General features: G+C 39.3%; 1 protein-coding gene across 1 annotated transcript in view; it reads left to right on the forward strand.

Annotated features, from left to right (window-relative positions):
• Positions 1–21,971, forward strand: part of CUBN (cubilin) — a gene marked incomplete at its 5' end in the record, with an annotated part of 138,717 nt that overhangs the window by 114,306 nt on the left and 2,440 nt on the right. The window contains 8 exons of the mRNA XM_084510519.1: positions 4,652–4,852; positions 6,984–7,113; positions 8,023–8,240; positions 18,341–18,546; positions 19,409–19,571; positions 20,091–20,299; positions 21,036–21,183; positions 21,300–21,481. Of these exons, the coding sequence (XP_084366645.1) occupies positions 4,652–4,852; positions 6,984–7,113; positions 8,023–8,240; positions 18,341–18,546; positions 19,409–19,571; positions 20,091–20,299; positions 21,036–21,183; positions 21,300–21,481 (1,457 nt within the window). The remainder of the gene's footprint in view (positions 1–4,651; positions 4,853–6,983; positions 7,114–8,022; positions 8,241–18,340; positions 18,547–19,408; positions 19,572–20,090; positions 20,300–21,035; positions 21,184–21,299; positions 21,482–21,971) is intronic.

Consider the following 21,971-nt stretch of genomic DNA (forward strand, 5'->3'; position numbering starts at 1 on the left):
TCCGTAGACTACACAAAACAGAAGTTTTTAGTGCCATGAAAGACCAAACTTTGGTTATCAGCTAAAGGATAGCTGGTTATAAAAGAGGAAGCATAACACTTTCCAGTAGTTATTAATCTTTTTCAGAAAGTCTTTAAAGATTGCCCCATAACAAAGAGAAATTACATGGGTTTAAATGGGAAAAAATATTGAAACCACCATCTTGCAAACTACCATGCAGAAGTGAAAATGTATTCTATTCATCAGTCTCACTGAATCTGTTTAGCACATGTGCCTCAGGGTTTTCAGCACGAACTCCCTTAGTTCTTTTGCAAAGGCAGGACAATATTTGACAGCATCTGTTAAAACCATTTCCAGTTATTCTATATGCAAGGAAGCATTGCACCTGCTTACATTGTGGCTGAGTGTGGCCTTTAAAATCTTCACCATACTAGTACAGATGTTCTGGATTGGGTTTTTAAAGTTTAGCTACATTTCCAATTAACATAATTTACTACCTATTTGACCTCTGAAAAGAAATCCAATTGTTTTTTTCATGGTTGTTTAGTAATGAAATGAAGTATCTAAAATAATGCCTATAAGGCATACATATCTCATTGACTTAACTGGTTGAGATATCATTTCCAGAAAGTTAGAAGGCAGAAAGTAATTGGCTATAGTGCAGTGACACATTGCTACACGATTGAATGACTTTGCGGTTAGTCACAGATTTCTGCTGTAGAGTTGTTATGTTTTCAGTTATGGTGAGATGCCTGTTCTGATTATAAAGAACAACTCCAAATGAGGCTGCTAACCCACAGCAGTGATACTATGTAAGTGTCTGGGACCAAATTAACATGACATGCATGTACCTCATATGTATTATTCACTAGATATATATAGCAAGTAACGACTCAGAGCAAGAGCAAACTGGAGGAAACCGTATTTGTTGATTTTGTGATCAAAATTTAATCTAAATTGTCTGCTTCCTGGTAGGTAGGAAATTTATTTTTGTCTGACATTGATGCCCTGAAAATAGACATCTATTTTAGATTTATCACCTAGATTTATCTTCTCACTTACTGAAGTGCAAAAGATAGTGCTTTAAACTCAAGGACAAATGTGTTGTACAGGTGGATTGAATTGCCTTCCGAAGGCCCCTCTTTACCCGCTGACTATTACAGGAAGCCATAAACAGTAGCTCACACATGACAGTCAAGATTTAGTCAGCAAAACATAGGCAAGATTAACCGTGTGAAATGAGTTTGACTTAGTCTCTGTGATTTCCTAGCAGCCTGAAAAATGTCCTTTCCTGCACCAAAAAACATGGTTACAGAATATCTCTCTTAATTTCCTACTTTGCGAAGCTGCACAGGTTGCTCTTTGCTTCTGAATCTCCTACGCTGTTGTGTTATTTTACAAAGAACCAAACAGATGGAAGTGAATTTGTTTTTTCAGTCTCGTTTCTGTGACAGTGATCAACATTGTCGTACATCTGTCCTTACTCCTTGGATCAAAGGTTTATGCAAATCTAACATATTAGAATTAGTCATAAAACTTTATCTATATTTAGTCATATCTAGGAAATAATTAATCACATCCTTCTGTTGTTTGTAGTCATTGTTTGGATGAAATTCCCTATAAATGTAGCTCCAACATAGGTAGTGTATTATTAAATGGCTGTGATATTCTTCTGGTACAAGATTCAACCAAGTCTGAGTTCCAAATGTTGGAAAATTAGGAGAAATGGATATGGGCCTCCTCCAATATCTGCTTTTAGAATTCTGTAGTATTTACACTCTGTCCATACAAAGCAACAGCACTGTGTTGATACCATGTCAACCTGAAAAAATTTTTTAATAACTTTATTTTTTTTTTAAATGCAAATGTAGTTTTGCAATCTAGATAGGGTCACAGCTTCACTGTAGAGTCATCTGTATCTGCTCTCTCAGTTGTTACTAGGCAATTCTGAAAAACATTTTGCAATAGATTATTTTGAAAAATACATATATAAAATATATATATATGAAAGACATAGATAAAAGACACGTAATTCCGTGCTTTCAAAATAGCATCTTGTGCTATGTAGGTGATTAATATATTATAGGAGTATACATCTATGTTAATGATTCTCCTACATCAGTAATTAATATTTGTATTACCATAAATCCCAGATGCTACAGTTGTCAACCAAACCCTCATTATTTTAAGTTTTGTGAACATTAAATAGAAAGAAGGGTTCTGCCCCAACACAAAATGAAACACAATCTATGACTATAGACAGAAAAATGGGAAGTAGGCATTGTTATTAGTAATCAGAAAATTAGGCGCCTAAATGCGGTCAAGGTCTTATTGCTGGTATCATATCAAAGAAATTATTTTTTGCAGAATAATGAGGTTGGTCTGAACGTTTTACTAATAAATTCCTGCTAAATGGAAAGGAGAGAACGCAATGTCATATTTCAAAATGTAAGGACAATTGAAGCTGTTATCATGTGACCTTTGATTGCAAGAGTCAATGTATCAGTGCTGAGAGGTACCAAGAGATGATAAATAGAGAGGAGATAGACAATAAAAAGGCCTTGATGCAAATAAGTGCAGAAATTTAAAGAGAGAGGGACATATTCGCAACATCAGGCCAAGTAATTGGTCTCTGCAGTAGTATTTGGAAGAAATATTGTCAAGGCTAGTGAGCAAATGGTACAGTAGCCATGCTGGAAAATCACTGTTTCTTGGGTGAGAGTCACAGGCATGCAGGAGGGTAGGAAAGAGTGTATCTTTATGATAATAACTGGATGAATAACTTGACAATATTTACATCTAACCTGGATGTGAAGACCAAGAGAGATCCAAATCATACATGTCGATCTAATCAGGCCAGGCAAAGTGATAAGGCTGTCCAGAAAGAAGATGCCAGAGAAGTCTAGGAGAGAAAAAAAGCTCTGCTATTGATGGTTCTGTTCAGAGACAAAACCAAAAACACACAAACAAACAAACAAAAAAATAGTATGAACAGAAAGAGGCCTGGAGGAGGGAAGAAGACCTTTGTGGTTATAAACATAGAACCAGTAGTTTTATCTGCCCTTGTAAATGAGATTATACAGAACTAATGTGGAGATAAAGAGAGGACAACAGGAGAGAAGATGCCTTATTGAATTCTCATGGATGTATTACAAAAGAGAATACAGTAATACCAGAAGGATGAACAAAAACTCTTAGTAGGCAAGGTTTTATGAAGAAGAACAGAGCTGGCTATGCGGAAAATGCCTGTCAGCTCAGAGAGGATGTGGGTCTGACATCTGGCTAAGAAAAGATCTCTGGAGACTCATGAAAACAGTTCCATTGTAATGCAAGGGGCAGAAATTGGACTAGAAATTATCTAAGATAGAATTAGAGGAAATGAACCACAGAGAAGTATTGCTAATGATGTGCTGAGTATGTTCAGAGGCTGAGAGTATGAGATGAGGAGATAGGATAAAGGAATCTGAGGGTGGGAAATTTACAGAATAATGCATTTTAGTATGATAAGAAATTAAGAAAAAGTGTGAGCAAGAGTATAGAGAACAGGATAAAGATCAAACAATCACCAGGCCCACCAGGATTCAGAGGTCATAAGTGATATTGGCCCAAATAAGGATAATTCAAAGCCAGAAATTTAGTCTTTTGCCTGCAATCCTGTGTCAACCATTTTATTCTTTCCAGTGGTGCTTTGCTTTGCCGAGAAATCCATTTCTCATCATGCCTTTCTCCAAAATGTTTTCAGAAAGAGATCTGAGTTCCTTTCTCAAATCTTTCCCATTCTTAAATTCTGCTTGTCTCTATTTCATTTTTTTTTACATTTGTTCATATTTTAAAATTGATTATGTTTTTAATTATATCTCATTATCAAGTGTTCTCATAGTAGGGCAAGATGTGGAGAACATTTTTACTTACTTTGTAATTGATGATGTAATCAACTTTCTGATACAGCTGGTTATTTTTATCTTAGTAACTCTTATCAGAGACAGACTAGTGCCATGTAACACTTTTGGTATAATTCTAAAGCACATTAGAATACACGGTCTTCATTGAGAGCAGAAAGGATTTTTGAATTAAAATTCCAGAGACCATGTACAATACATCTTCCTGCTTGCATCACTCTGTCATTACTGTGAAACAAAATGATCATTCCTGTCTTCTTGTTCAATAGAAGTCATCCTGTTTTTTACAGTGCTTGGACAATCTGCAGGAATCACTCCTCTGCAGCAGTAGGCACAGTGTTTCCTGATAAACTTAGATAATTCCTGATTAATCCTTTGCAGTTAAAATAACCGCCCCATTGCTGCTAATAGATCACTAAACATGACAACTTTACTTCAATAAACACATGACAACCCAGCTTCCATTATGCTTGCAAATGATGAAGCAAAAAGTAAGAAAACTCCCAGGGTGCGTTGAATGAGACCAATCCAATGCTTTATAGACAAGGTCTCTTTGCCTTTTTCTCCCTCAGTTTTTCCATATCTTAAAAAAAGACATTTGCTTTCTCAGAAAGCAAATGAGATCTTGAGATCCTGGAATTTAAAGAAATATAAAATTTAATTCTTATCCTGTGTGAGGCCTGTGTACTTGCAGCTCAATAAGTCGCAAGAAAAATATGTTGCTAACACTTCTGTATTATGTATCCATGCAGTCCCAGCACTCTTGAGCAGAATCTGTCTTTATGATGGAGTAAGCATCTTCAGAGGGACCAGGGTTACCGCACACCCTGTCGTCACGCTCTGTGGTAACGAGCTACCTGACACAGTCAGTGTCTTTGGACCTATGCTGCTCAACTTCTACACTGACTCACACATTACAGGCTTTGGATTCCAGGCAAGATACAGAACAATTGGTAAGTAGCCAGTGCCCTGTGTTTGGTTGGTGGAGCTATTCAAGCTGGATGATGGTTCAGTGTAGAAAACACTATGCCTTATGAAAAGGAATATGAACCATTTTGGCAGTTTTGTCTCTGTCTGTCTCTCTCTCTCTCTCTTTTATTTTTTTTTTTTTTGTTAGTAACATTTAAGTAGAGTTAATGTGAAGTTCATTTAAAATATTCTATAGCATACAGGAGGCTGGCTTGATTCTCAGTTCTACTAATACTACATTATACAATGTATCAACCAGAAAAGGATCTCTAAATTGAGCCATCTATATGCCCCAACTTGATGATCCTGTTACAGTGCCAGTTATTAATGTAAACAATAATTGCAATCTAGATATATTTATCTTTTTGAAGAACTTTTTTCACCAAACCTTTTTGTCTTTCACATGAGATCTCTGTTTTTTTTTTTAAACAAATGTGTATTAGGAAAAAAAATCCATCTGAGTTTAGTATTTACATCTGCACAAATATAAATATCACAAAAGATTAAATTTATTTTGAAAACAATTAGTAATATTTTCTAAGTTTAATTTGAAGAGACACTACTTTGATTTTTGAAAGTCATTTCATTTTCTAACTGCAGAGAAAAGGATGAGCTCTTAACTGTGGTATTTCCCTTAATATGTTCCTCATGTTTAAAGCCACAACAAAAACCATAAGGTTAAATACTTTATACAAAATGAAGGGCCTGATACAGCTAAGAGAGAGAGAATGGCAGTGAAAGATGACAATGTGCTGTTATTCATGGAAAAAGACCTTCACAGCACACTAAAGTCAGTTGCTGCTATCTGACTTGTGACTTCTGACATTTGAGAAATATGACTGCCGCCTTATTAGCTTGTTGCTGTATACAAAGCAGATTCTGGCAATTAACATTCCTCTTCCCTCTGGTTGTATTGTTTGTTGGGAAAAAAAATGGAAAAGGCTTCCCCCTCCTAGTGTAGAATAATGCTGATTCTTTATCCTCCCGGCTCCTGTCCTTTATCTGCCAATGCTGCAGGCTGCCAGCCGGAGCATGGCCAAGGAACCAGGGGCTCTGCATCCAGCAGCACCCTGTATGGGACCACCTTTGTTAAGATGGTGGCCTGGGCAATGGCATGTCCTTTAAAACATGAAAAGCTGTGTGTGTGTGTGGCTTTGAGCTATTTATCAACAGGATGCAGGGAAGCCTTTTTTTATTATTATTATTATTTTTTTTCCAAGTTAAGATTATAAAATAAAGGCTGAAGCTAACAATGGAGATTAGAGTTGGTTTTATATTGGTTTTTGTTCCCTCAAGCACTGAGGCTGGGAACAAACATTATCCCACATCCTGGCCTCATCAGCATCCATGGTGTGAAACCCTGAGAAGCCAAGCGGTGCCCCCAGTCCGCATCTGCAGAGTTCGACTTGCTCCTCAGGCAGACAGCAGGCATGCAGCTGGCAAGCCCCAGCACAAGGCGTGGTGGGGAACAGTCCCCAGGTTTAGTGACACCCGGAGACTCCTCTCTGCCTTTCTGCACAGAACAGATGGTATGGTGACACCCCAGCCCTTCAGGGAGGTGGAAGGATAATGAGACTGCCTACAGTTATTCCAGAAAAGGCAGGGGTAAAGCATCGTGTGCAATTGTGGCTGCTTCTTTGTCACTGCCAACGCTTCAGAGGCTTCTGTGGGGCCAGGATTTGAATGAGGGAATTTCATTGCCTCTGTATCAGCTACATTTCTCTTCAGAAGCTACAATGGGTGCAGAGCTCCTCCACACATACCTGGCTTACCCTGCTGCATGGGGCACCTCCCCAACCCACTGCTCCCTGGTCCTATTGCAGCATGCTTGGAATTGGGCTCAGTCTTCAGCTGCTCAAACATAGTCATTGCTATTTAGTATGGACTAACAGTTACCTTGATACTGACTCTAGTCTTCTGCTAGAGAGCCTGACTTGATAGATATCTCTGCATTTCACATTGCTAGGCATGACAGCAAAGACCGCCCCTAATTTGTCAAAGGCTTTTCCTTGCTTATGGCTAAAAGAGGACTAACAGAAGCTCCTTTAAGAACTGTGAAAATTAGGACCAAGCTGGTATTCAGACATTGATTGCTTTTTCCTGTTTCCCCTACAGCTTGCGGTGGCACTTTCAATGGCTCTGTTGGCGTTCTCAGCAGCCCGGCCCATTCAGTTCTAGACTATCACAACAACATGAACTGCTCATACTACATCACAGTTGGAAACAGCAAAGCAGTGGCCCTCAAGTATGTAACCAAAGCTTAGCTTGGCATCGAGGGGACAAGGTGGTCTCTGATTTCAATTAAAACCAGTAATTATTGACAATTTTCTCTCTGTCTTTCATTTTCCAAGGAGAAAGCTGAACTAAAATGAGAAATGGCCACTGAAGCCACCACCTTTATCAGGATCCCTTACATCTTTCTCTGTAATTTGTTATGTGCAAAAGCATCATCATAACTGTAGCTTCTTGCTTTGGTTAGCAAGAGGATTAAGAAAGTGTAGAAATACAGCACATGTACTTAGTTATATTCTGCCAGCCTTTAGCAGTTACAAGCTTGTGGTGAGTTTATATATGAAAAAAACTAATTCTATTAGAAGGCTGATACTCACAGCCCCAGTAATAATACCCAGCCAGAAAAAGTATACTTTTGAGTGCTGTCCTGCCTAAAATAGAGATGGGCTGCCACAAAATGTTGCTACTGAGAAATTATGACAGGTGCATTCTGCTGTCAGATATATGCTGACTGTGAATTCAGAGACAATTAAGCAGTAGGCCCAGCTGGCCTGCACCCTGAGCCTTCATTTTACATGCCTCTCACATGCTCAAGGAAATTGCAGGGTAAGCAATTTGCAGAAGTGACAGAGGGTATATTTGCACGGGGGAGATCTGCTTCTTCACAAAACGCCGAGGTGCGCTGACAGCTTGCCTTGAAGAGGCCCAGTGGGTGAGGGTGATTATTTGTTTGAGGCTGGTTGGCTGCAGCATTTTGCCATGCCGTTAATAGTTCTGCTTGCTTGTTTTCCAAAGAGCAATGTCTTGTGGTACCTGTTTATGCATGGCTTTGACCATTGCTATTACTTGTGCTTTCCTTAAGCCCTAAAAACACATAGCACAGGAGTAGAAATGATATCTAATGCTCCAACGTACTTTACAGATTCAACAGCTTCCAGCTTGAAATATCTCCCTCCTGCTACAAAGATTATGTGGCTGTATATGATGGCTCAGACACCCATGCTCCTCTTCTTGGGAAATTCTGTGGGTCAGAACTGCCTCCAAATATTAAGAGCTCCAGTAACAAATTGTTCCTGGTGTTTAACACGGACTTCTCTGGATCAGGCAGGGGATGGAAAGCATCGTTCAGGGAGACCTTAGGTAAGAATATTATCAGACTCATAACCCCAACAGTCTGCTGGTAAGTAATTTCCTTTGGTTGCTTTCAGCAGCTTTCAGCTGCTATGGTCTCACTCACTAAAAGTGCTAGAAGCAGAAAAATGTTTCTGAGTAAAAGGCAAACACTGTGGGATCCCCTGCATTCCAGACTTGGTTCTGAACTGATTCATTTTACTTTTTGTTAGCTTTTTCCTGCCTTTTTGGAGGCACAAACATTTCTGGGGTGACTGAAGGCACCCAAAGTTATCTCTTTTGGTGAAAATCTGGCAATACTTGAGAACTCTCATTCTTCAATGTTGAAAGGTTGGTTGTGTGCTATAAATGCCTCCTTTTCATCTATCTTTCATTTCCATTTCCTTGAAGTTCATCTCACAACTGTTTAATAATTAAACAGTTAAGATTAGTTAAGATTGGGGTTCCCCCCAGGCACCACTGTGCTAATCGCTGCTGATTTGGGAGATTGGTCAGGTTAGCTGGCCCCCAAGTAAATGGGATCATAGTGAGAAGGCATGGATGTTAAATGTTTTGAATGGACACAAGAGTGAGAGGCAAAGTTTGATTATTTCTCTATAAAAGGTTTAAGCCTACTGGTCTATTCTTAAGATCAAATTTTAAAAGTATTTTTTTACCTTCTTATAACAGCTGAATTGTTTAAGGATGATAAGCAACAAATTATTATTACATGTAAATTGATTTCATGTCATCACTTCTAGTTTCTTGTGTAATTAACTCAATGTTTTTGTGAAAAAACATCTTTTAGAAAGAGGTAATTGTCTGGTTTAAAAAGCTGGCACTCAGACAGTTCAGAATGAAAGGCCTTTGTAGCAGGACAAACATAGTCTTCTGCTGAGTCATTGAATCCCCTCCCAACCCCTAGCCAGCGACTTTCTCATTTGATACAGTCTGAGAAAGTATTTACAGATAAGGAAAATAACTGGTTCTACAGTCTTTGCCAAAAAAAATATTCCCACAGAATGGTCATTACTATTATTAACTCTTCTTTTGCTTGACTCAAAGAAGTTGCTAAAATAATCTTTCAGACCACTCTTATGGACTCTTATTTCAAGTAACATAGTGTTACCTCATAGTGTTGCTGTCTATAAACCGTTAGGTATCAGTTGTCTCCACAGCCTGGCTTTGTGCTTCCAGGGTGACATCATAAGGAACTCCCCAAGCTCCTGCTCTTCCTGTTGGCACATTGTCAATTTTTTTTAGCCACTGACTGCTGATTTATTTGCATTACTTGCCAGAGATTCTGCTTAAGCACAAAACAGAACACAAGCCAAGCTGTCCGAATCAATACCATTCATGATTATTTCCCAGAGTGAGGAAAAGACTTTTATTATTAACCTCTGACACCTACCAGTCTAATTTTTGCAGGCTCTCAAGGAAAGGGAGGTTGTGATGTTGCAGGACTTACTCAGGAGCAATGGAGCTGCAAACTGGAAAAAAATAGCCATGTGGAGATGTGGGTTGTGTGACAAATAGTCCTTGGTGATGAGGTACTTAATGTTAGGTCTCTTCTCCTCTGTGGGAAGCAAGCCACAGGGACTAAACCACACAGCCTGTAGGAAAGATCCTGGCAGTCCCATGCTAATATGGGGTGGCCAAAAAGAAGAAAAGTATATTATAATAGGAAAAAATGAGTCACATTCCTATAAAAATGTGCAGTTTGATTTGTCTGAGAAATAGAGCCAGGAAAATTTGTGACACATCTTTGTACTATGAGGTCTGAGATTCTGCTTCAAATGAAAGCAAATAAAACCATGAAGATCGAAGAGCCTGTTGTTCTAAATGCTGCTTTACAGAAGCTCCCTCATCTCTGTCAAAAGATAAAACCCGTGTGGTTTTGTCAGAGTACAAATGCAATCAGATGACAATTAATAATGATAAATCTCTTGGATAAGGAAGATGGTATCTGCAGAGACAAAACAAGCCTCATTCTCTCTTGGATGACAATGAGCACATTATTCTGCAGTTACCCTAGAGAAGCACAACAGGATAACGTAATTATTGCACTCTGCTTAATGTTGTGAGTGACCCTGATTATGTATTGGAAAGATGCAAGCAGAAACAGTAAACCCATTTGTAGCAAACCGAACTATTTCCTTTCTTCGCAAGCTCTTCCAGTTTCTTTTGTGATCAGGCTTCTCTCAAGGGTACTGCCAAAATCCAGGGCTAAGCAGTGTTTATCTCTTGGAAATTTTACTACCGGGGAGTCAATCTGATAGCCACTGCAGCGGGAGGAAAGACAGAAGATGAAACAGGAAACTCAAAGAATCCTAGCAAGACCTACAGTAACCAGGCATTCAAAGAGTTAAACCCTGACATTTGTGTAGACAAAAAAAACCCAGCTTTAATTAAAGCAGTATGTTTGCACCACTGCTCCTTCACCCACTAGAATATTGAAGGCCCCCCACTAGTCAGAAAAGGGAAACTAACAGAAAGTATGAAATCGTGTTAATTTGGCTATGTGGCAATATATCGCCTTTTCTCTCAAATGTCTTCTCATACCAATATACTTTCACCATGCCACTCCATATGCTGTGCAATGTATTGCTGAATGCACATTGCACAACCAGCATTCTTTGCCATAAGTGACTCTGTGACATGGGGCATTTGACGCTGGGGGCTATATGGCCCTCAGTGTAATTTTAGGGGTCTGTAGTCATAGAATCGTAGTTTTCACCTTCCCTGCTGCTAAGTTCAGATGCTTACCAGCCCCACTTCATGCTCTCCAGCTGAACTGGTGAACTGGGCTGACTGGAGGATCCCAGCCTGCTGCCAGTGTTAGATTTGTGGAAGGAAAGGCTCCTTCTCTTACCACTGACCTTTTCTCTGCCTTTGTTTACAGTCTGTAAAAGGAGAATTATACCTCCTTTCTACCGTGAGCGTGTGCTCCTCCAGGCAATCAATAAAAGGATAAGAAGAGATAAATCAATACCAGCTCAAGGCATTTGGTTACATGAGATGTCTCTGTGAAGGAAGAAGAGCTAAGATCTCTCCCCGAAGGACAAGGTCTGCATGTACGGAGCTTGTGACTTGGCCAAAGATCTCCTGATTATTCTGATTATTTCTCCAGCTCTAAGGGGAGACCTGATCTTTTCAGCTAACCTTGGCTGGCAGGGTCAGAGCCTGCACATACCTCTGCCACATGTGCCATGGCAGTGGGGACTTTGTGCTTTGGTGATAAATAGAGCTTCAGCCAAGTCCCATCTAGCAGGAGGGTGACCCTCTCACCCCAACTGGCGATCCCTCCAAGGCTTATGATACCAAGGCTGAGAAGACATATAAGGATTTTTTTTTTTCTCATTTTTAAAGAGTCAGCAACCCCCTTTCGGGAGATGTATCTGTGACCTTATTAACAGCACATCATTTCAGCTTGGCAGCTCTCCATGCTTGTGTACGTAGCCCCATTGTCTCAGTAATGAAAAATATGTCACATTCTGAGCCATAAGAGAATGGTCTAAGGGGTTTCTGAAAGGCAGCTCTGCTCACTGAGGCTGTCTGAGGAAGCCCCAGGAACTTTCAAGAAGCAAAGTGTTAGACATGGTTAGATAAATGGGCTGGGTCAGAAAGCTCTTCCTGAGCTTTCTTCACACAGGCAAAAGGAAAATGGAGCTGGGACTGGTGGGGAAGGTATGATGGAGGTCAGGAGTATTGCCTGCTTTTCTCTGCAGCCCTAAATCCTGCTTGACTTCAAGCTCGAGCCAGCTCCTCCCCCTCCCTTTTTTATGCTCTCCCTTGGGAGCATGCAGGAAAACTTCATGTTTAAATTTTGTGAAAAAGCAGTACGGTGTACTGCATCAATACCAATGTCACCACTTGTTTGCATTACCTTGGGGCTTATGAGCTTGTGGGCCATGATTCTGCTGCACTAGGCATTGCATGGGCAGAATAAAGCAACAATTTGCTGTCAGAAAGAGTTTATGATTTAAACACAAGACAAGTTAAAACAGATGGATATAGACAGGCAAGAAGAATAGGGTGACAACAATGAGAAAACTAGTGTTGTAGGCTCTAGGGCAAAAGAAATGCCTCCAAAACCCTTGGCAACCATTAGGCTGTTAAAAAGCAAAAGAGTCCTTAAATACCCCATCCTCTGAAAGGGAGACTGGGAGCCTGCTCTTAGTCTCATTGTCCTCAGTTTGCCTATTTTTTCCCTCAAGGGTCCCTCAGTCCTTCTTATTCAAATGAGTATTTCTAAATATTAATCATTTTACACAGAAAAAAAAACAAATATCACAAGCCTGTAGAGTGTAGATGAAAAATGGTTGGAAAAATAAATTCTCATTTCATATACTAGAAAAATGCATTAATAGGAAACTTATATGAATTACCTAGAATGCATATTATGGAATTAAGGTGATAATCTATATGCTTTTCTTCCTGACAAAGTGCTCTGCAACTTACCTGATAAATTACCCGGAGATTTCTGTCTTCCTTTATTCTATTAGCTGTGTATTAAATTACTTGTTTCCTGTTCGGAATACAATACACTAAGTGTCTGTCACTAATGGGTTCACTGCTATGCTTACCCCTAGTGAAATTAAAGTGTACTTTAAAAAAAGGATCCAGGAGATTTTTCACAGCATTTTTATGCTATTTTATTCTATCAACAAGAACAACAAAATCTTAATATAGGACTAAGTCCAATTCTGCCTTGCAAACTGAAATTTTGGCTTACTCTTTGTTCAGTTTCTAGATGCAGATTTCCAGCGATGTTCAGTCATTTTATTTGTGTTGTTCAGAATCAGTGAAAAACAGCTGTGAATGGGTAATGAAAGGTGTAAAATATTGGTTTGGTCATTTGCTGCATAGGTGGGGGTTAGGTGTTCTTTTGTGAGTCATCTCTAAACTGACAGCACTAGCAGTAATTCATGGCTCTGCTCTAGGTAAATAATGTTGGCACCTGCTGTTGGTGGCACCAGTGACCTGCAGCAACAACAGCAGTTATTGCCTGTCAGGTGGGAAAGCACTACACGGCCGACTCTCAGGTTTATTAGAAATTCTTCTCCCTCCTACAAAAAAAAAAAAAAAATCTTAGAAGAATGTGTCCTTGACTGTGGCATGTGAATGCTGTTGCTGAATTCAGCGTATTTTCTCATGCCTTTGGAAAAGCAGCAGTGCCTGGCAGAGCTTTCACAGCCCATTAGGACTGGTTTCCAGAGGTGTATCTCAAGATATCCAATCTGGCCTCCAAGCCTGGTGCTGTGGCAGGGCTAGCTGAGAAGCAAACCGCTTGCAATTCACAAATATTCTCACAAAGCTTTCTTTGGGCTTTTGATTCACACAATATTTTACCAAATATACGACACAGATATTTCACAGTTCAGATTCATTACATTGTCATGGCTTAACTATGATTAGCTTGGTATATTAAAATAATGACTCAGTTGTGGTTAATAATATCTTCTCTTGATCTTATTATAGTCTATAAAAATATCAACATCCTTAACAAGCTCAGAATAGCTGTTTATAAGACAGTCACAATTTCTGGACTGTTTCTAAATGTATTTTGTGGCTCAAATCTATGTTAAAAATATGCATCAGTATGCATCAGCTTGATATCAGACTAAATTTAGAAAGTATTTGCTGTCTCTTCAGTATCTCTGAAAAAAAAATACATCTGTTGAGCTAAGGACTGTCTACATACGCCTCTCAGAAATGTCAGGTATTTAATGTCTGCGACATTTCTTCTCCCAAAGCAAACAGAAGTGGTTCACATACTCAATGACTTCTTCAGCTGAAAGTCTGTGCTCCGGTGCATATAAACAAAGGGTGAGGAGACATTTCTGATTTGCATTGCAGGAGAGATCTGCAAAATGCCTGGGCAACTGTGATGCCAACAAGTATGTTAATGCGGTATTAGAATGTATCAGACGGAGGCCAGACTGCCTGTCTGCCTCTAGTCTCCTCTATAAGCATTGAGAAGATGGATGGGATAGTGCATATATTACAGTTTTGCAGAACTAGAGTGAGTTTGGCCAGAGCACATCTGGACTTATGTTTGGGATCAGCTAAAAAGTCTAAAAACTTAAGAATATTAACTTTGTCTGACTGCATTTGTAAAATCCTGCTGAAGCAGGAGCTGTGGGCTTTCCAGTCCTAATGTCACAGCTGGTACCACTGCCATGCCATCACATCAATGTAAAAACCCTTCTGTTTAGAGGCCAGGCTGAGGGCTGAGAACAGTCCCCTGTGTTCAGGTCTCCTCCCGGCTGCTGCAGGCGCTGTGGTCAGGGCTGGCCCCGCTGTCAGGGCCATTAGGCCCTACAGCGCTGCAGGCCCGCTGCCTACACGAAGTCATGGTGCCTGTGTACGGGCTGCCAAACACACCAACTGACCTCGAAATCTCAGCTCATGAAGGTTTACCAACCCTAAGGTTTACCAGCTATGAGACGAAGAATGACAGACGATTCCTCCCTCCATCCCAACATAGTTTCTACTGTTTGAAGGCCGAATACAAGCAAGCCATGAGTTAATTACTGCAGCCACGGTCCAGCCCCTGCCTTGAACTGGAAGTAAAACCTGTCAGGAATGAAGCATTAGTCTTGGCAGAGTTAATCCTTGCTTATTTCTGATTTTTAATTCAGATCAGCCAGAAGCCTAGAATTCCCAGGAATCCTTCTAGGTGAGATCAGATGTGATTCAGAAATCTAGGAGAGGGATTGAAGCAGATGAAGAGGGTACTTCAAACTTTGCTGTCTTCTGATGGTGCACATCTGTGGGGCTCTTTTAGTACAAGGAGAAGGACAGCAAAATTAGTTTGATTTGTTTTGAAATGCCATTGGTTTAGCTGTTTCCAATAGACTTAAAACTGCTCGGCAGGTTCTGTTTCATTGCATCTGTACCTGTACAAATGAACCTTACCCCTGACTGTACTTCAAAGGCAGGCAGCTTCAAAGATCTATCTTCATCTTGGTTCTGTGTCTAGAGGATGTAGCTCTTAGAGAAACATGTGCTTGCTCTCTGCTGTAATTATTTTTATTTGCCATAGGGAACCTTCAGTCCTTTCTTTTCTGAATGGTCCCTCAGCCTTTTAGTTTCATTAATGCTTCCCACCAAAAGCAATTAATGATGACAGTGTGTGCCCTAGTTCTGATAATTTGTGTTCTCTGGCAAACTGTGTATGAGGAGGACAGGATTGCAATCTGATTTATGATGACCTTACGATTTTTATTTTAAATAAGAAACCAGTGACTGAAACAACACAGTCATCCATCTGCACCCTTTCCCCTCAGTTGTTCTATAAGGTACATTTCTCATTTTTATCTTGTTTAACTTTTAATATCTAAGAGGCTATTCTACCAATTAACAGACTTCTCAGTCTCAGATTTTGCCTAAATTTTAGTTGTGGTTTTTCTGTCTGCGTTAGCCAACAATGATATCATTCCATCGACGATCACAACAAGCTGGAGAGCTATTAGTTGGCCTTCTTACTCAAAAGCTGTGATGATTTTTAAAAAGATGAGGTGCTTCTTTTTTTTTTAAAAAAAAAAAAAAAAAACACTAAAAAGTAGTGTAGTAGGGTTTCTTTTTTTTACAGTGAGTTTTCTCCTGCTAAGTAACTGGCTTTTCTTTTACTTGTGGGCGTTCCTCTGATCTGCGCACATTCACTGTCCTGTGACTTGTAGTGGCTGCAATCAGATGTAAAGTTGATCAGTAATGAAAAACACGATAACAGATTCTTCAACAGGGGCTGCTCTTTTTTTTTTTTTTGGCTTGATGCAGGGCTACGTGATACCTGGTCAGCTTCCAGTCCAGCCGTTATTCATAATGTACTGTCCTCTAACCATTTGACTCAGTCCTGGCTGAGCAGGCTAAGCATTGTGAAAGCTAATGATGAAACCTCATTTTTATTAACTGTAAATCATACTTTTAGTTATTTATCTCCGCTTTGATGCTTTTACTGGCTATACTCGCTAGAATTAATTTTCTTATAATGAGGCTTCGGTGTGTTTCTCTCTCTGTCAGGTCCTGTTTATGTGTTTTAAACACATGGTTTACCCACATCTGTATTTGTTTGTCATTTGAGCTGTCTTTGTAGCTGCACAGATAGCTGTGAAGTGCACCATTGCAAAGGTCCAGACTCTGATACCCCAAAAAAAGGACAATCCAGCAGCTGTGACAGTTTTCCTGTTGCATTGCGCTGTGGCAATTCTCTGATTGCTTTTGCAACGTTCTGGCTGGCATGTTTGCAACTCTAACCATGAAAAGGGTGAAGGGCAGCTTTGTAAGACGGTCTGACCCATATATCACTGAAGATTCAATATTGCGATGCTGGAGGGACAGACTATGATCTATGTCTAATGATTATATGCTTAATGGCATGCTTAGTGGATGGTGTCCAAAACACTGAGCAGGAAGTGGCTCCAACAAGACTGCTTCAGGAAGCCTGAATAAATCATCCAGAAGGGTGAACCCAGAGAAAAACATAATGAAATTGCATTCTTAGGGCCCAGGCACCCTCCTGTCTGACATTTTGCTCCTTCCTAAGGATATTTGTAAGAACATGATTTATTGGTCACATTTCCCCCACTGTTGCTCTCAGCTCCTGCAGCAGCATCAGAGTTAATACTAACACTTTTCCATTTCTGCAGCTTCACTGCTAGAACAGCCCACAAAACTGGACTGCAGTCTATTATTATTATTCCTGACTTTTTCACTTTGTAGTAAGTTTCTTCTGTTCATTTTTAGCTATAGCAAAAGCTTAAATCTCATGCTATTAAGATTTTGGTTTTAAGCAAACTCCTTTTTAGGGTGGAGTCTTTCCGGATTTGGTTAGTAGAACGAGATGACATTTATCCTTAGTCACTCTGTTTTAACCATTGCAATTTTGCAAGATAGGGCTGTCTCCAACCCGTGGTTACTGATGCAATCTTGACACTTGGGTGCTGATTTTAGGCCAGGGGAATCTTTTGTAATATTGTAGCTTAAGTAGTGTGTAGTTTTATATGACTGGATATATATCAGTGGGTCAAGGTTAAGTTACACGTCAGCCAGACAGGCATTTTTACACACACGGCTGAAATTCCCCAGCTGTGATCGTGTTGCTGTATCTTCTTCTGATAATCTGATTCTTCCAAAAGGATTCACCACGGGAGAGACCGGGCTGCTTGCAGTCACCACTTCACCCCATGCAGCTTACAAATGCTCTTTCCCAGGCTCACAAGGAAGAGCATGAGCCGTACTTTATTGGGATTCCTGAGATAAGTAAGTGGCCAGGAAAGTGGCCATAGAGACTCGGGAAGGAAGCATAAACTAAACAAACTGCTCAGGGTTGCTAACCCAGTTCTCCCTCCGGAAAATACAAATGAAAAAGCTGTTAAAATCCCTGCAAATAGTCCATATTTTTTGTTTATTTCTAGTTAGATGCAATAAGAGGGTTCTGATCTTTTAGTAACTGGTTTTATCTGGAAGTCATTTCTTTCAGTGTGACTAAAAACATTATAAGGCTCAAATTTTCACAGCGAGGTGCTCTGGCTGGGACTGAGCTCTGTATGTGCTATCCACATTTTCAGAGGGGTTGTAAGTCCCTGCAAAGTAAAACACTTCCAGAAATGAGTCACTTTTAGCTAGATTCCTGACTATGAGGCAGGGCCCCAGTGTTAGGCCGCCAAATTCAATCCCGACAGAACGAGGATGGATCGCAAAAACAAGGAACTAAATTTTTAGACATTTTCCAAGTCAAGTCAGTGCCCCCTACTGTCCAAGTGCTCTTACTAATAGTTAGGAATTACATTAAAACGTCTTCTAACCACTATTCTTCTACTTAATTTCTGTCCTCTGTCTTCTTACAGTCCCTTTACAAAAAATCTGTAGCTACATTTTCAAAGTGGATACTGCTTTTATATTCAGGAAGAGATGAGCCCTTCTTAGCTCACTCTAACCTATCTAATTGGGATTCATATCTACCTAATGCTGTTTATGTTGAAAGCCTTTTATAATTAAAATAGCCGCTGTGAGACAGGACTATAAAATTCTGTAGCACAGACAAAGCCGCTATGGTAACACTCAATTTCTGAAGATTAATTAAAGTGCCAGGAATTGCTTTTAAAAAGCTTCTGCTTCTTCAACAGGACCTCAGAATGGCTGTGGTGGCTACTTGACATACTCAGCTTACAGCTTTGGCTCTCCAGTCTCCAATGTGAGCAGAAGATACGAGAAGAATTTGGACTGTGTGTGGATCATAACTGCACCTGCAAACAAGCTGATCAACCTCACCTTCACCTCATTTGTGCTCGAAGCACAGTCCGCTCAGACTTGCCGATATGATTATGTCAAAGTAAGATAGCTGTGTGTTTTAACAAGAAAATGACAGTGAGATACGATTCACTATCTTCTCCATGAGGCTAAAACTTAATAGAAAATTGCCTTATGAAGAAATTCAATTGCTTAATGTAATTACAGGTTTTTGGTAGGTTAGATTACAATGCCAGATGACATCCTGCTTTTTTTGGAAACCAATGAGAATTTTAATATTATTATGGGTACAAACTTCTGTTCTTAGACTACCTATACAAATGAGTATTTATTTCACAGAATAGAAACAGAACAAAATTAAGGGCTTTGAAAGTAATCATGAATATTTATTATGATACCAAATTGCTTGAAAACCTTTAATTTCTAAAATTTTAAATAAGTCTTGATGCTGAACGCCCACCTGTGAAAGCTACTTTCCTGGAGATGAGTATATAAAACACTGGATATAGATGGTAGAATGCTGCTAAACAAGATCCTCCAAAGCGTGTTACAGGTCCTGTTGAGCATTAGAAATGTTCAATAACATGAGGAATGAATTCTACATTTTGGTGAATAAAAACAGCCTTTCTCATTGAAAAGTGCTTTGAGATTCCATCTAAGAAAGAACACAGAACCCCAAATTAAAATAGAATAAAATGTTGATGGATTTGCTAAGACAGGACCAGAATGTTCCATAATGAGATTTGCACTGTCCAACAGAATGAGTTAATATGGCAGTGAATAATTGTAGTCATCAAGAACATCCTGTTAAAGCACAGGAGTACCTAATGTGCTTTCAAGTAAGAGAAACTGCAATGTCAAGAGAGGTCAGAAATTTTTATTTCTATTTATTTGTGGGTTTTGTGCCTGAACTATTAGTATGTTATATGCTTTTCTTATTTCAGCTTTATGATGGAGTTAACGAAAATGCCAATTTAGCTGGCACATTCTGTGGATCTACAGTGCCAGCTCCTTTTCTTTCTACCAGTAATTCCTTGACTGTGAAATTTGTCACAGACAGTTCTGTGGAAAGGGAGGGTTTCAATGCTACCTACATCACAGTGGATCGTAAGTATACACATATATTTATACATACATATATTGTTGCGACTCTTTTGCGGAAACATGTATTTAAATAATAAATCATTAACATTTGCTCCAGATACAGGACTCAGGGAAGGGCAAAGACAGTCCAATAGTATAGTGCTACAGAGCACCTATAAGCAAGCTGAAAGCAGCACTGCTGGACACCTGTGCAATTCTCTTTGGTCTTGGCTGGTTGTGGGGTGCCTGCCACTGTTGAGAGCAAAACAGGAATGCTCTATCATGGACTGTTAATAAATACACTGATATTACAATGAAAAAGCATTTATTTTAATTTTATGACATACATTGACACAGAATGTGTTCTACTTACTTTTTTTTCTTCTAGAGAGTCATAGGTATATACAATACATACAAATTATATACATACATTGTATATATACAAAAGGATATTGTCCAGTGTAGTTTTGTTTAATAAATAAACATTCTTCCCCAGTTGGAAAGGTTTTCAGTCTATGACACATTTATTACTATTTTAAACAGGACCATGTGGAGGAACATATAATGCGACTTCTACCTCCCTGTCTGTAACGTCCCCTCACTTCCCTGGTGAATATCCAGCATTTACCCTCTGTACGTGGGTCATTGATGCCCCTCCACAGCAGCAAGTCAGAGTGGTGGTAGAGGTCTTCCACCTCCATTCCAGCCAGGACTGCTCTCAGAACTACCTAGAGCTCCAGGACTCACCAACGGTATGAAATTTACTGTTGATACCATGCCCAATTCACATTCAGCTCCCCTCACTCTTTGGAAACAGGGGAAGAACTCCCTTCCTTAGATTAGTAATAGGTTAGTTGATAATTCTGTGTGAAGAGTATGAGCAAAGCATTAAGCACTATGCCCCACTTGATGTGTGTCAGCTGGTACAGTGACTTCATGGAAGTCATGAAGTGACTTACACATTGAGTATAAGTATTGAGCATTGTATAAGTACTGAGCATGAGTATAAACATTGAGTAAGTATTATGCAATTTTTCACAGTTGCACCTAGTAGTAGAGCTGCCAAACTTAACACCCAGAAAGTATTGCCCAACAACAAGCTTTCATAAACTAATTAAACTTTTTCCCATCCAAGAACCATAATAAAATGACTATTCATGCCAAGAGTGTTTGTAGAAAGCACTAGGAAAAAAAAATAACACGCACACAAAAACCACAACTGCTTATGTTCTTTGTATTTCATTATTCTAAACCTTCTTTCATTGTTTCTTACTTTGTCATGAAAATACCTATTACATTTGATTTGTATCACACCATAATCAAACAAAATGTTGAGACATTAATAAGTGATTTCCATGGTAGTTTTAAAATGTGACTGCATATCTGGTATAGAAAGTGCTAAAAGATGTGTTCACCTAAAGTTTTGTAAGTAGAAAACCAAGTTGTACCCCTATATAGAAGTAATTTGTGACGTGTATTGAATTCCAGCACAGCCAAGGATCAGCCCATAGATTCTGCGGCACTGACACCTTCCCAGTCCCTGAATTTTATTCTCATGATCGCACTGCCATTGTGACTTTCAAGTCAGATGAATATAGGATTAATAATGGAGTCAGATTTACCTATCAAGCTACAGGTAAGCTTGAAGAATTGTTGAAAAAATCTACCTACCGTTCTCTTTGTTGATTCCATACAGTGAAAAGCAATACAAAGATGTGCAAGCCTTACATGTATTTGTCTTTCTTTCTCCAGGTTGCAGCAGAGAGTATAACCAGCCATTTGGTTACCTGAAGAGCCCTGGATGGCCTGGTCGTCACCCCAATAATATGGATTGTTCTATTGTTCTGAGAGCTCCCCAGAACCACACCATTTCTCTCTTTTTCCATGCTTTCAGTTTGGAGGACAGCATCCAGTGTTCACATGACTTCCTAGAGGTATTAAGCCAGTATATCTATTTTGTGGGCCTAAATCGAATTCTGCTGAAGTCAAAGGACATTAACAGTCTTGGATCAAGTATCATCTGAACTGACATTAGGAACTATTATATTGCTACAGTTTTATGGTGAAAAATACTGAGGTACTATAGTAAGAGGTTAAACACACACTATACTAAGTCTAAAACCAATAAAAACTTTTGCTGTTATCCAACTCATCTTTACCTAGCTCATGTTGATGTTACCCAGTTACAGAGCAAACTGGGATAGTTTTCATCTAATATTAACACCTGTGCATGAATGGAAAGCCTTAAGTCTGAGTGCTTTCATTCCAGCAGCAGATTCCATCTCCTTGTTATTTTTCTTAAAAAAAAAAAAAAAAAAAAAAAAAAAGGAAAGGAGAGAGGTGTAATACAAATGTATGCTACTTGCAAAAGTACCTTGTGTCAATAAAAAGCATATTATCCTGCACAATACTTACTCTGTCCTT

This window comes from Aythya ferina (genome assembly GCF_964211825.1).
Source record: "Aythya ferina genome assembly, chromosome: 2".
Taxonomy (NCBI): domain Eukaryota; kingdom Metazoa; phylum Chordata; class Aves; order Anseriformes; family Anatidae; genus Aythya; species Aythya ferina.